The sequence below is a fragment of the Euprymna scolopes genome, chromosome 13 (assembly GCF_053919585.1).
Source record: "Euprymna scolopes isolate OS-2025 chromosome 13, ASM5391958v1, whole genome shotgun sequence".
In the NCBI taxonomy this organism is placed as follows: domain Eukaryota; kingdom Metazoa; phylum Mollusca; class Cephalopoda; order Sepiida; family Sepiolidae; genus Euprymna; species Euprymna scolopes.
In genome coordinates, this window is record NC_136494.1 from 661,669 (window position 1) to 674,786 (window position 13,118).

Consider the following 13,118-nt stretch of genomic DNA (forward strand, 5'->3'; position numbering starts at 1 on the left):
ATACCTTTTTTTTTCTTATGAACTTTTTTGTGTTAAAATCAAAAATATATTTTCTATATCTATCAATTGTAGCATAGGATCATTAGAATAACTTGGTTATTTTAGTTGGTTGAAGATGGCAACCAGCGATTTTAACACACACAAAAAAAGAGGTTCAATTTTGAAGAATTTAAATATTTCCAATGAAACTACACATCTTTGAACCTCTCTTATTTTCTGTTTTGTTTCTCTGTCTTTTCCGTTTTCATCTTCTGTCAACGAAAATGATTTTCTTTGTTTATATAGTGAGGAAAGGATCATTGGAATTGTTTGAAAAGCATCTTCCATACATGGTATTTTCTCATTAATCTACTCGCCCTTATTTACCCCCCTTCCCCCCATCTCTAGGAGACGGACGTATCTTCCTCTCATGTGTCTAGGGCGTATATTCCAACTTGTGTTGCCGCACCTACATAGATGTCTTTGTTTTTTTATTCCCTTTTGCAAAACTTAGTCATGTTCTGCGAAAACAAAAACAAAAACAACATTCTCCTCCCCTTCCCCTCCCTCGTTTTCTTTTTCCTTCACCTCCTCACCCCCTTTTTTTTTTTTTTTTTTTTTTTTTTTTTTTTTTTTTTTTTTGCCTAGTTGGTAGGGCGATAGAACATACCAACTGCCCCCCTGCAGAGGGTAAAAATCCTTCAATGGGACCACCAGTTGACCGTTGGTGGCAACCCGTAATGCATTAAGAACGGGATCCTGGTGGTTGAGTGGAACATGCCTAGGAAATAATAACATGATACTACAACACACCACTTTGGCCCTTACTAGGCTAGACGGGAGGTTGGATAGGCCCGATCCAATCAATCGGTTGGTCATGACAAGCACTAATTCAGACAATCCAAACAAAAACACACTAACACTCAACATAAACAATAAACTGAGTTAATAAGCGATGGCTGAAGGGTCAATCAAGCTGGGAAAAAGGTAACCATCAGGAATAATAAAAATACAGGGAAATCCCATACTTGGGTGGGCATAACCATATATTGTGAATGCTTGGAAACCTCCCCATGTTTGAGTATACCAGCTATGTAGCCCTGGAGAACCGAGGCGAATGGGATTTACCCCCTCATAGTTCTTCCCCATAAGGGGCTCCGAGGAGGGTGGGGAGCATGGCTGATGAATTTTTCAAAAATTATTATGAATGCCAAAAAATCCAAGAGACCACACACAGAAATTGACTCTGACAGCGACAATGAAGATACAAACTTTCCAAGATTCATCGTGCTAGAAGCAACGTCTAATATACCGTTAACTAAAATGTCACCCTTCATTATCCAAAAGGTAATATCAAGCAAAATAACACCTAAAAATGTCAAAAAATTAAGGAATGGTACCATATTGGTAGAAGTACAAAATAAAAAACAGGCCAAAACTCTACTTCAACTACAAAAATTGCATGAAACAAACATCAAAGCTTATCCACACCAAACACTAAACTACTCCAAAGGAGTCATAAAAAACCAGGAAATCTCCGTCTGCACAACAGAAGAAATCAAAACAGAACTAAAAAACCAAGGGGTCACAGATGTAAAAAGAATCACATTTAAAAAAAAAGGAGAGGTAATATATACAAACACTTATATATTAACATTCAATTATCCTCAAATACCAGAGACCATCAATATAGGTTATGAAAGAACGAAAATAGAACAATACATTCCAAAACCTTTACAATGCTACAACTGCCAAAAGTTTGGACATAATAAAGACCAATGTCTAAGATTCTTCACATGTGGAAACTGCAGTGAAAAAAACCCAGACCACGATGAAGAAGACTGTCCAAATAAAACCAAATGCACAAACTGTCAAGAAGAGCACCACTCTCACTCAAAACAGTGCAAAATATATAAGCAAGAGAAGGAAATAATAACAATCAAATATCAAAAAAATATAACCTTCCAAGAAGCCCGCAAAGAAGTCACAAATCGCACCAAAAACTCATATGCCACAATAACCCAACAAGCAAACAAAATGTACAACTACAATGAACTAAACCTTGCTCCAGAAATTGCAAACCTAGCAAAAGAACTAAAGAACATACTTGAAGAATTAAAATCTTTTTTATCAGAACTGAAAATAAATTCTAACAGCCAAATAAAAGTCAGAAACGAACAACCCAGTATAAAAGAAAACGAAACAAAGGAAATCAGAAAAACTTCCATCAATATTGAGGAATCAATCTCTAAAGAAATGAAACCTCCTCAATTATCAAAACGTGAAAGATCCAAGTCACTAACAAGGACAAAAACAGATGTTAAAAATAAACACACAACAACAGAAAAAATGGAAATAGAACAGAACAACAAAAAAACTACCCCCCAAAAACAAAATGACAAACAAAAAACAGAATTAGTATTAATTGAAAATGAAAATAAATTTGAACTAGTTGAAACTGGTAGCCAAAAAAGACAGTCAAGACAAAGTAAATCTAAAAGTCCCAGACCAAAACCCAAAAAAAGCCTCTCACCAGAAACAAGAAACAGACCATCCACTTCCAAAAGAAACACCCAAACTAACATCGAAACTATGGACGTAGACATAAACACCAACAGTCCAAAACCAAAAGAAAATATAAACCATGACTAACAAAATCCTACAGTGGAACATAAGAGGATTAAAAATTAATATCGAAGAAATGCAAATACTTATCAAATCCTTATGTCCTGCAATAATTTGCCTACAGGAAACACACTTAAAAGAAAATGACAAAATTAACATAAAACACTACTCAATATACAACCACATAAACAAATTATCATGCAAAGCCACCGGTGGATCATCAATACTGATAAACGAAAACATTCCACACAGCAAAGTGAACTTAAAAACAAATATGCAAGCTGTTGCAATAACTGCAACACTACACAAAACAGTAACCCTATGCTCACTCTATATACCACCAAATGAAACAATAAACGAAACAGAATTAAACAATATAATCAAACAACTACCTAAACCTTTTCTACTGTTGGGAGACTTCAATAGTCACAATATATGGTGGGGCAGTAAAAAAAACAACAAAAGAGGCCAAACCATAGAAAAAATAATTAACCAAAATGATCTATGCCTACTCAACAACAAAGAGAATACATATATGCACCCACCAACGGGAACCCTATCAGCAATCGATATAACACTATGTGACCCAACTATATACATGGATTATAGCTGGAGAACACATAAGGATACATGCGGAAGTGACCACTTCCCAATCATAATAGAAAACGAGAATCCCAAGCCAGAAGACAAAACACCCCGCTGGAATTTACAAAAGGCAAATTGGGAAAATTTCCAAAATACATGTCAATACAGATTAATACCTGAAGCGAATCCTGACTTAGAACACATCACATATTTCAGCAACACCCTACTCACAATAGCCGAGGAGAACATACCAAAAAGTTCCACTACTACAAAATATAACAAACCCTGGTACAATAAAGAATGCAAAGAAGCTATAAGAGCCAGACGTGCAAACCTAAGGAAATTCAAAAACAGTCCAACGAAAGAAAATTTGGACACCTATAAAAACAGCAAAGCCAAAGCACGGAAAACTATCAAAGAATCAAAACGGAACTCGTGGAAAGACTATGTAACAAAAATTAATCAAAACACAAAACCCAAAAAAGTATGGGAGATGGTCAGAAAAATAGCAGGAAAAAATACAAAGAACCCTATTAAACACCTTATATGCGACAACACAAAGATTACCGACAAACAAAATATCGCAAATAAATTAGCAGAACAATTCTCAATGAACTCATCATCAAAAAACCAAAATAAAAAATTCCAAGCTATAAAGAAAAATGAAGAAAAAATAAAAATAAACTTCAAATCAAAAAATGAAGAAAACTACAATCAATTATTCAACAGTGCAGAACTAGAGGAGGCAATAAACAAATCTCCCGATACAGCAGTCGGCCCCGACGAGATCCATTATCAATTCCTCAAAAAACTACCAAAACCATCACTGGACTACTTATTACAAATTTACAATGAGATATGGATAACTAACAACATTCCAAAAAACTGGAAGCAGGCAACAGTAATCCCAATACCCAAACCAAAAAAAGACCATACAAACCCAACAAACTACCGACCCATTGCACTAACTAGTTGTTTGTGCAAAACTTTTGAGAGAATGATTAACGAAAGGTTAAATTGGTACTTGGAAAGCAAAAATCTAATTACAGAAAGCCAGTCGGGTTTCAGGAAAAATAGAAGCCCCACCGATCACTTAATAAAACTGGAAACACGCATAAGAGAAGCATTTGCAAAAAAAGAACATCTAATAGCAATTTTTTTTGACATGCAAAAGGCGTATGACACCGCTTGGAAATACGGAATCCAAAAAGACCTGTATGAACTAGGACTTAGGGGTAGAATGCCAGAAATTATCAGAAATTTCTTAACAAATAGAAACTTCCAAGTACGGATGGACAACACTTATTCAGTCCAAAAAGATCAAGAAATGGGGGTCCCCCAAGGCAGTATCCTGTCTGTCACCCTCTTCAACATTAAAATAAACAATATCATAAAAAACATAGACCCAGGAATTGAAAACGCCCTATACGTGGACGACCTACTTATATACTACCAATCTAAATATATACAAACAGCCGAACGCAAACTACAACTCTGTCTGAATAAAATAAACAAATGGGCCATAGAAAATGGATTTACATTCTCAGAGGAAAAAACTAAATGCATCCACTTTTGCAAATTACGAAAATTCCACCACGACCCCAACCTGAAACTGGATAACAAGAACATCCCACTCACCGACCAACATAAATATTTAGGTATTATATTCGATAAAAAATTGAACTTTATACCGCATATAAAATATTTAAAAGCAAAATGCCAAAAGACAATGCAATTGATCAAAGTCCTAGCACACACCGATTGGGGTGCAGACAAAGTCACATTATTGAAATTATACCAAACTCTAATCAGATCTAAAATGGACTATGGATGCTTCATCTATGGAGCAGCAAGGAAGTCCTACATAAAAGAACTAAATACAATCCATCATCAAGGATTAAGATTAGCCTTGGGAGCATTTAGAACCTCTCCAGTAGAAAGCCTCTATATAGAGGCCCACGAGCCTCCACTGATTCTAAGACGACAGAAGTTAGCGCTACAATATTACCTAAAGCTGGTATCAAGTCCAACAAATCCTGCATATCAATGTACCCTTCACCCACAATACACACATCTCTTCAACAAGAAAGAAAATATCAAGCCCTACAGCCTCCGGATAAAAAACCTTCTCACAGAAGCCCAAATGGACATTACAAAAATACATAAATATAACAAATCAAAAACTCCACCCTGGATGATCAAACAACCACACATAATATTAAAATTAAATAAATATCCCAAAACGAAAACCCACCCATCAACCTTCCATGAAGAACTACTTATCATCCAGAATACATACAAAGAATATACACAAATTTACACTGACGGATCAAAAGATGGAGATAAAGTAGGATGCGCAGCCATCCACAAAAAAAATAAAACTAAAGAAAAGGCTCCCAAACGAATCTTCTATTTTCAGCGCAGAAGCAACAGCCATAGATTCGGCACTGAATATAATAACCAATGATGACCATCAAAAATATATCATATTTACTGACTCACTTTCAATACTCATATCTCTAAAAGAAAAAAAAATGACAAACCCACTTATTACAAAATTGCTAAACAAAATAGATGCCATAACCATGAAAAAAAACATTATCTTTTGCTGGATACCAAGCCATATCGGCATATACATGAATGAACAAGCAGATAAGGCAGCAAAGGAAACTCTGCAACAAAACCACATAAGTGGAAAAATCCCCTATACAGACCTAAAGACTAAAATAAACACATTTTTGAAGAGAAAATGGCAAGAAAACTGGAGCTCATGCACCAAAAACAAACTATTCCAAATAACACCAAATATTGGAACGAGAAACACCAAAAAGTTAACAAGAAAGGAAGAGGTAGTAATGACCAGACTGCGAATAGGTCACACTCACATCACCCACTCACATCTACTAAAAGGGGAGGAGACACCAAACTGTATAACGTGTCAAGAACCCTACACAATACACCATATACTGACAAACTGCATTGACCTTGAACAAATCCGAACAAAGTATTACCAAGAAAAAAATCTGAAAACAATATTAAACAAGATTGATCCCCAAAAAATTATCAATTTTCTGAAAGAAACTAAAATATACTCAAAAATATAAGGAAAGACCCCCCCCCCAAAAAAAAACCTTAAGAAGAACAAACCAATATTTAACACAACATAACGAACCTTTCGGCATTAAATGACCCCAAAGTGGTTGATATGCCGTAAAACAGAACAAACAAACAAACAAACAAACCAACTTGTGTTGCAAGAATGTCTTTTCAATTACAAATTACAGGTGTCAATCACTGAACTCAATTCGCTGATTATGTTGCCATCGTTGTTGTTAAGCAATTCGATGAGTGGCACATTCTACTGGTTGAGACACGTCTAGCAGATTTCTCATAACCAAAAAAATGAGTTAGTTGTTGACCAGAGGACTTGGTGGGAGTGGTTGTTGCAGTGGTCATTGGATCTGAGGGCAATTCTAGACAACATATATTGCTGTCTCTTTTCCCACTCTGCACTTTCTACACATTCAATCTATAGCAGGTTCAATCTTCTCAAGCCAGTATATGAGGTTGGAGTGGTGACCACTCCTGAAACGGTTAAGGGTGACTGTTGCTGTTTAGCATGATTTATTTTGTATGAATCATATGATTATTGATGGCATTCATTTCCCTGATATCTTTCATGTTAGAATTCTTTCTAGAAAGACATTGCCTACTTACATCGCTTACATTAGGGATTATATAAAGTTTGCCAACATCTTAAATGAAAGTGCTTCTGCGGAACGGTCTGGATTCGAACTTGAAACACTCAGGTTATCAGGGCTTTACGTTGCGTGTGAAACAGTCAATTTTGCGAGTGATTTTTCAAAGTGCAACTAGAAATAATAGAACGTTTTTTTTTCACCAAGAATCTTCCAAAATTTATTACTGAGTAGAAAATGTCTTTTCAACCTTCACTTTTTAAAAGTAAAACTAAGTCAAATTATTTAAATAATAGAAGTTTATTAAAACAATACACTCTTTTTTTTTTTTTAACAAGGGCTGTTTAAAAAGCATCTTAAGAAATTTGAATATTTATACGTTCAAGTCTCAACATATAATTCAGTGCATATTTAGAATTACAATTATCAAAACAAAGAGATACAGTAAAATCTTTGTGTGCTCATCATGGAACGAAAATGTCATATTCCAAAAATCATATGGGTTTGAATAGTAACTTTTCTATTTGGCTAGTAAACGAAAATCTTTAGTTGTCAAAGGTCAACTAAAGATAAATTTGTCTGTGGATGAACCTTTCTGACCTTCGTCATATTGCATTTTAATGTCCGATTTTCATGCTGAAAACTTTGGATACCTTTTAGAAATTGACTTTCAAATTTATGTCTGGCCAGGTCTTAATGTATCTGTTGTTCTCCTAAGTCCATCTTTCTGCTATGTTTTCCTTGACTTCCCCCGTGAACTCAACCTGCTATCACAACTATTTTACTAACCTGTGAACCCTCATCCATTCTTTCAACATGATCATACAATGTTATTCTGCACACATCTTTCTATACTGTTCATATTTAATCTTCTTCTGAGGTTAGGAGAGCCAAACCCGTCTTTAAGACTCGCATTACATATCCATCATATCATTCTCATATTTCTTTCCATGCAACGCATGTCCTCAACCCTTACTGGCTAGGTTTCACTTCCATATACTGTATATTTAGGCATGTAAGACGACCCTCAAAGTTAAAAAAAAAAATCATCTTTAAAAACCAATATTTCATAAGGTACCGGATGTTGCAATGTCTAACGTAGGCTAAACAAACACGGTTTCATGGTTTTAGCAGTTATCTTATACAACCGATATATGATACATTTATTAAAATTTGCTCCAATTTTGTACCTCATCTTATTTGACGGTCGTCTTATATGCCAAAATATACGGTAATTGTCATTTTCAGCTAAATATTCTTTAAATAAAATGAATATCTCTTATTTAAAATTAGCTGATGCCGGTGTTGCCCATCATACAATATGCTTAAATATGATATTTTAATTTATGCAGATTGCATATGTATTATTATAGAATCGATCCTGTATTGATTATTATTATATATTACAAGGAATAATTTGCTGGTGAATTAATTCGTAAAAAAAAAAAAAATAAATAAAATAATAATGATAATGTCGTTCATCAAATTTCGTCTGTTTGTTTACAATATCATGTCAGTTGATATTTGGGCTTGATGATGGATGCCCTGGAAAAGTCACTTCTGATTAATCTTTAGTTTTAAAATATGCAAATGATTTGCGTTGATTTTAAATGGTACCTCTTTTAGCATAAATTGAACTCCTTAATAAGAAAAAATTAAAATAAAATGATGAGGTACAGCCGGGCTTGAACAGGGGATCATTCAATCTGTAATCGAATGCTCTAAATACCACTAAGCTAATTCTCCAGATTATAATAAATCTATTCTTTAAGAAATGATTTGCTGAAACTTTATCTCCCTTTGCCAGTGTAACGTAAAATATTCCTCTGTAAAAATTATTATTTTTATCTATATGAGAGAAAAACTATTTTTAAATCAGATTTTTTCAATTTTTGATATTTATCGGATTAATTTCTGTACAAAATATATCTAAGAACACTGCCAGACATAAATTTGCTTTGTATGAAATTTGCAAAAAATAGGCTCAACTGTTTCCAAATCTATGAGGAAAGAACTCCCTCACACACACACACACACACACACACACACACACACACACACACACACACACACACACACACACACACACACACAGTGACTTTTATATAATAGAGATTTTGGCAATCTAAATCTATCTAAAACAATAAATATTCACCGTTTTATTATTGAAATAATTGTAAACTAGATATTCTTCAAAACAAAACAAATCTCACTTTTAGAAACGTATTTGTTTATAATTAAACTGTTTTAATAGATGGGTTGGTATGAGTTGATTTTGGAACAATTTTTTTATCTAGTGATGCTAGATTAATCACTGATCACCATCTTTGATGATTGGATGGGCGATCTCTTTTTATTTATTTTTGTTTTGTGGGTGAAAAGTCATAACGTACATATGAACTGTCTTAGTGTATTATTTTATTGATGCTAAAATTACTTTTAGAGCCGAATTAGTAATAACAGAAGAATCGATAAAGACTTCGTCCTATAAGTGAAGTCTGTCACTTTATTGTTTCTTTGTCATCGATAGTGTTCTTCCTATGAAATCAACATTTGATTTTGATTTGTCAATTTTTCCTGTGGATCGTCGCAACATGTTAAATCGAATTACATTTTATTCTTTTCAATTGTTTCCAGAAACTTTTTATTCAGGTCTACATTATTTAAAGTAGTCGACATCTTAAAAATAAACAGAACTCTGTATTAATCCATACAGAGTTGCTTCCTTTTGTGTGAAATGTGATAAGTATGTATGTATGAACATGAAATGCCTTAGTGTATTATCATATAAATCCTTTTCAAATTATTCTTTTCAGCATATACCTTAGTGTATGATTATATAAATTTTATATAATATAAATTTGTATTATAATAAATATATAATATATATTTATAACATTTTTTTTTTTTTTTCAGTGTAAATATTGCTTCTGCTGGTGATTCTGCAGCATCAACAAATCCTTGCACAGCTTCATCTGTAAATTCCACCAAAGGTTCCACCACCAATATTCAAAAAGCTGCTCTGGAAAGTTCCGTTAATAACAGATTACAAGAATTATTGGACACCATGAAAATCTCTTGCCAAAATCTTGTTTCAGAAAATGGAACGGAACAATTGCAGGCAAATTCTCTTGTCAACAACCCTCAAACTAATTCCGACAATGCCAAAGATTATCTCAGCTCAGAGAATCAGGAAACGAGCCAAACAAGTTGTCTTCCATTCGATATAAAAGATTCCGGTTTTGTAGCGTCACCAAATACAGAAAATTTTGTTTCCATATCAAATGGTGTCGATGGTCCAACCTCCTCAAACGCGAGTGTGTTCCCAGTTGAAAAAATGCTGACGCCAGGTAGGCTTGGTTCACCCAGAAGCTCAGCTGATGTCACAAGGGCCAGCATCAGTGATTATTTTGCCAAGTATCCAAATGCCAAACCAAATGACCAATGTTCCGAGGATGCATCTGTGTCTGTGAAAAGAGATGAAGACAGAGGTTTAAATGTAAGAAGGCTATCGGATAAGATCATGCAGAATATCTTGCAGCAGAACGAGCGTAATTCTATGGAGGCACCATCAGAGTTTGATGTCTCTTCACTGTCACAGTACACTGTCACGACACTGTCTTCCTTCACTGGAGATGTCCACACATTCCGACAAGGCTTGGCTTCATTAGATGAAAATATTGCTCGTCTTCAGGCGTCAATTAAACACAACAAAAACATTTCTCATTCTTGAGGGGTCAACATATCGTTCTCGTTCTCATCATGTTGAATTTTCTAATTTATTATATCGAAAAATAAAAAAAAAATTGTAATAGAAATAAAGGAAAACATAATTCCGTCAATTCTTCAATATTTAAAAAGAAAAAAAAATCTTGCGAAATAATAAACATTTTATACATATTTATTTATTTTTCGTTAAAAATAAATTTCAAAGTAAAGTATTGTTTTATAAATGTCTTTAACTTTTTTAATTTACATTAAGAAAAAAAATTGTTGCAATAAAAATAGAAATAAAGGACTTATTGCTGTGGTTGTTAGCACTTAAACTCCTCGATCTGACATTTACAGTCAACATGAATTGGAATTGATGTATAGAAGATACTGCTAAGTTTGCTGAACTAGAACACTCACACTTGCCAGTATCTTACTTTAACTATTTGTCTCTCCTTCTTGGAAAATGTATAAAAGAAAGTCTCTAAACTAATAGGTTCAGCACTGTCTACCAAGCTTAAGCCCCTGCCCTTTGTTTATTTTATAAGTACTCCGGAATATGCTCGGATGGATTTGTAAACCCTTAACATAAATATAAATAAATTAATAAAATCAAACTAGCAGCAAAATCCCACCCCTTCACTACAGAGGTCTCGAAATGCTGGAAAACGGTTCTACATTAATAGCTTCTTTCCTTAAACCGCTTGCATGTGAAATTTCTAACCCTGCTCCCTATTTCCCGAATTACAAATGTGCAGAAATTAAAATGTAATGTGAACAAATATTTTGCTGAACAGCTCCCCCACCTATAATGCCCCATATAAATTTGTCCCTGAATCACAGTAGTACCTTTATTTTTATAATTTACTTATTAATTTGTAACTCTTATTCACTCCAAACAAGGCGCAGTGCCACTTGGACATAAGGGGCTACTATTTGGAATCAAATCAACAGGAACAATATGTAGTGAGTTGAGCCGTGTGATGTCTGTTCGTATGTCAATACAGTAAGGGAAGCAGGGAACCGGAAAGAAATTCCAAAATCTTGGCAAGAAGTTCAAGGCAAGAAACTATTAGAGTAGAAAGCTTTCTGGCATCTAGGGATTTAGTGTAGGGGTGGAATTTTGCTGCTTGTCTAGTTAATCGAAGGTATTTAGCTTGTCAAAGCAAATTTATTAAAATATTTGTAAAACCTGCACAGACATGCAGCATTGCAGTGATGAGACGGGGGTTAGAGCTTGGCTGATAGTGTGGGATCTGTTTGATTGGAGACTTATTTGAACCGTGTCTAAGAGTAAGACGAGTGATAGATGCACCAGCCGAGATGTGGCAACACTATTCCATGCATGGGTGAATGGTGCTTTTCTAAAGATATAGGATACTCTCTGATGTGAGTAATTTTTGAATACAGTGGAGAGAGCCCACCCTCTTTGCAGCAGTCTTGCAATGTCTTTAATTTATTTGTTCCAGTTTATGTTCCCTGTGAATGTCTCGGTGGCAATGTGCCTTGTTTGGAGTGAACAAAAAATTCAACTCTGAGTATCTGCTCCTCTAGGTCAGTGTGAAAAATGTTGACGAAAAAAGTGACCCCCTCCTTGTAGAAAACGGCCCAGTTGACAGTAAAAGAATGAATGTCTTTGGCCAATTTTTGGGATGTTTGTCAGCCAAGAGACTGATCTTTCAAACGATATCAATTTTGTCAGTGTTGGTTTTGTGAGTCAAAAATTTAAGCAAGAGATACAAAAATACATATATACATACACACACAGATGAGATTTATATAATGGATAGATTATAGATGGTTTGATCGGGTTGAAACTTTAAAAACCTAAAAATATCAATGTGTATATATATATATATATTTTTTTTTTTTTTTTTTTTTTTTTTTTTACTAGCAAAATCAGGTAACATGAAGCAGTGTCTCCATTTCAATAATTTCAACTGGACAAAAATGCAAAGAAAATAATTTTTTGTGTCTTTCTCAAAATTTGCTTGACAAAAAGCAAAGAAAAAAAGTTACAATTATTTTGAATTCATCAAGCGAAATAATTGAAAACGAATGGCGAATTCTTCACTGATTTTATTAAAAAAAAAAAATTTAGATGAAGAGGGAAATTCTCATGGGATGGAGGAGGGAACGCTTAAATTTTTTTTTTAAGATTAATCTATGCTTGACACGTTTTTCCCCAAAATTATTGGTGTAATGGGAACTTTCGAAATATACGAGATCCAAAAATTGTTTCTGAGTTTTTTTTTTTTTTTTTTTTTTACACAGTGATCACCACTTATCAAGGCCCGGAAGCCACTCAGGGATAAGGGTTATTGCAAGTACATTACGTCAGTGTGGAGATTTGATGAAGTGTTTACTTAAGGGGGCGGTTCATTAGGAATTTGTTAACGTTGGACTTGAAGACATACAAGTTGTAGTCCGGTGGGAAGCAGGCAGACGGAACAGAGTTCCACAGGCGTGCAGTTCTAAGAAAGAAGCTTTGTTCATGGAATCCGTGTTTTGATTTAGGCA

At 34.3% G+C, this 13,118-nt stretch overlaps 1 protein-coding gene across 1 annotated transcript in view; it reads left to right on the top strand.

Moving 5' to 3' along the window:
• Positions 1-10,840, top strand: part of LOC145291912 (uncharacterized) — an 82,101-nt gene extending 71,261 nt beyond the window's left edge. Inside the window, exon 12 of the mRNA XM_080137749.1 lies at positions 9,804-10,840. Coding sequence (XP_079993875.1) covers positions 9,804-10,620 — 817 coding nt within the window. The 3' untranslated portion in view covers positions 10,621-10,840. The remainder of the gene's footprint in view (positions 1-9,803) is intronic.
• The last annotated feature ends 2,278 nt before the right edge of the window (positions 10,841-13,118 follow it).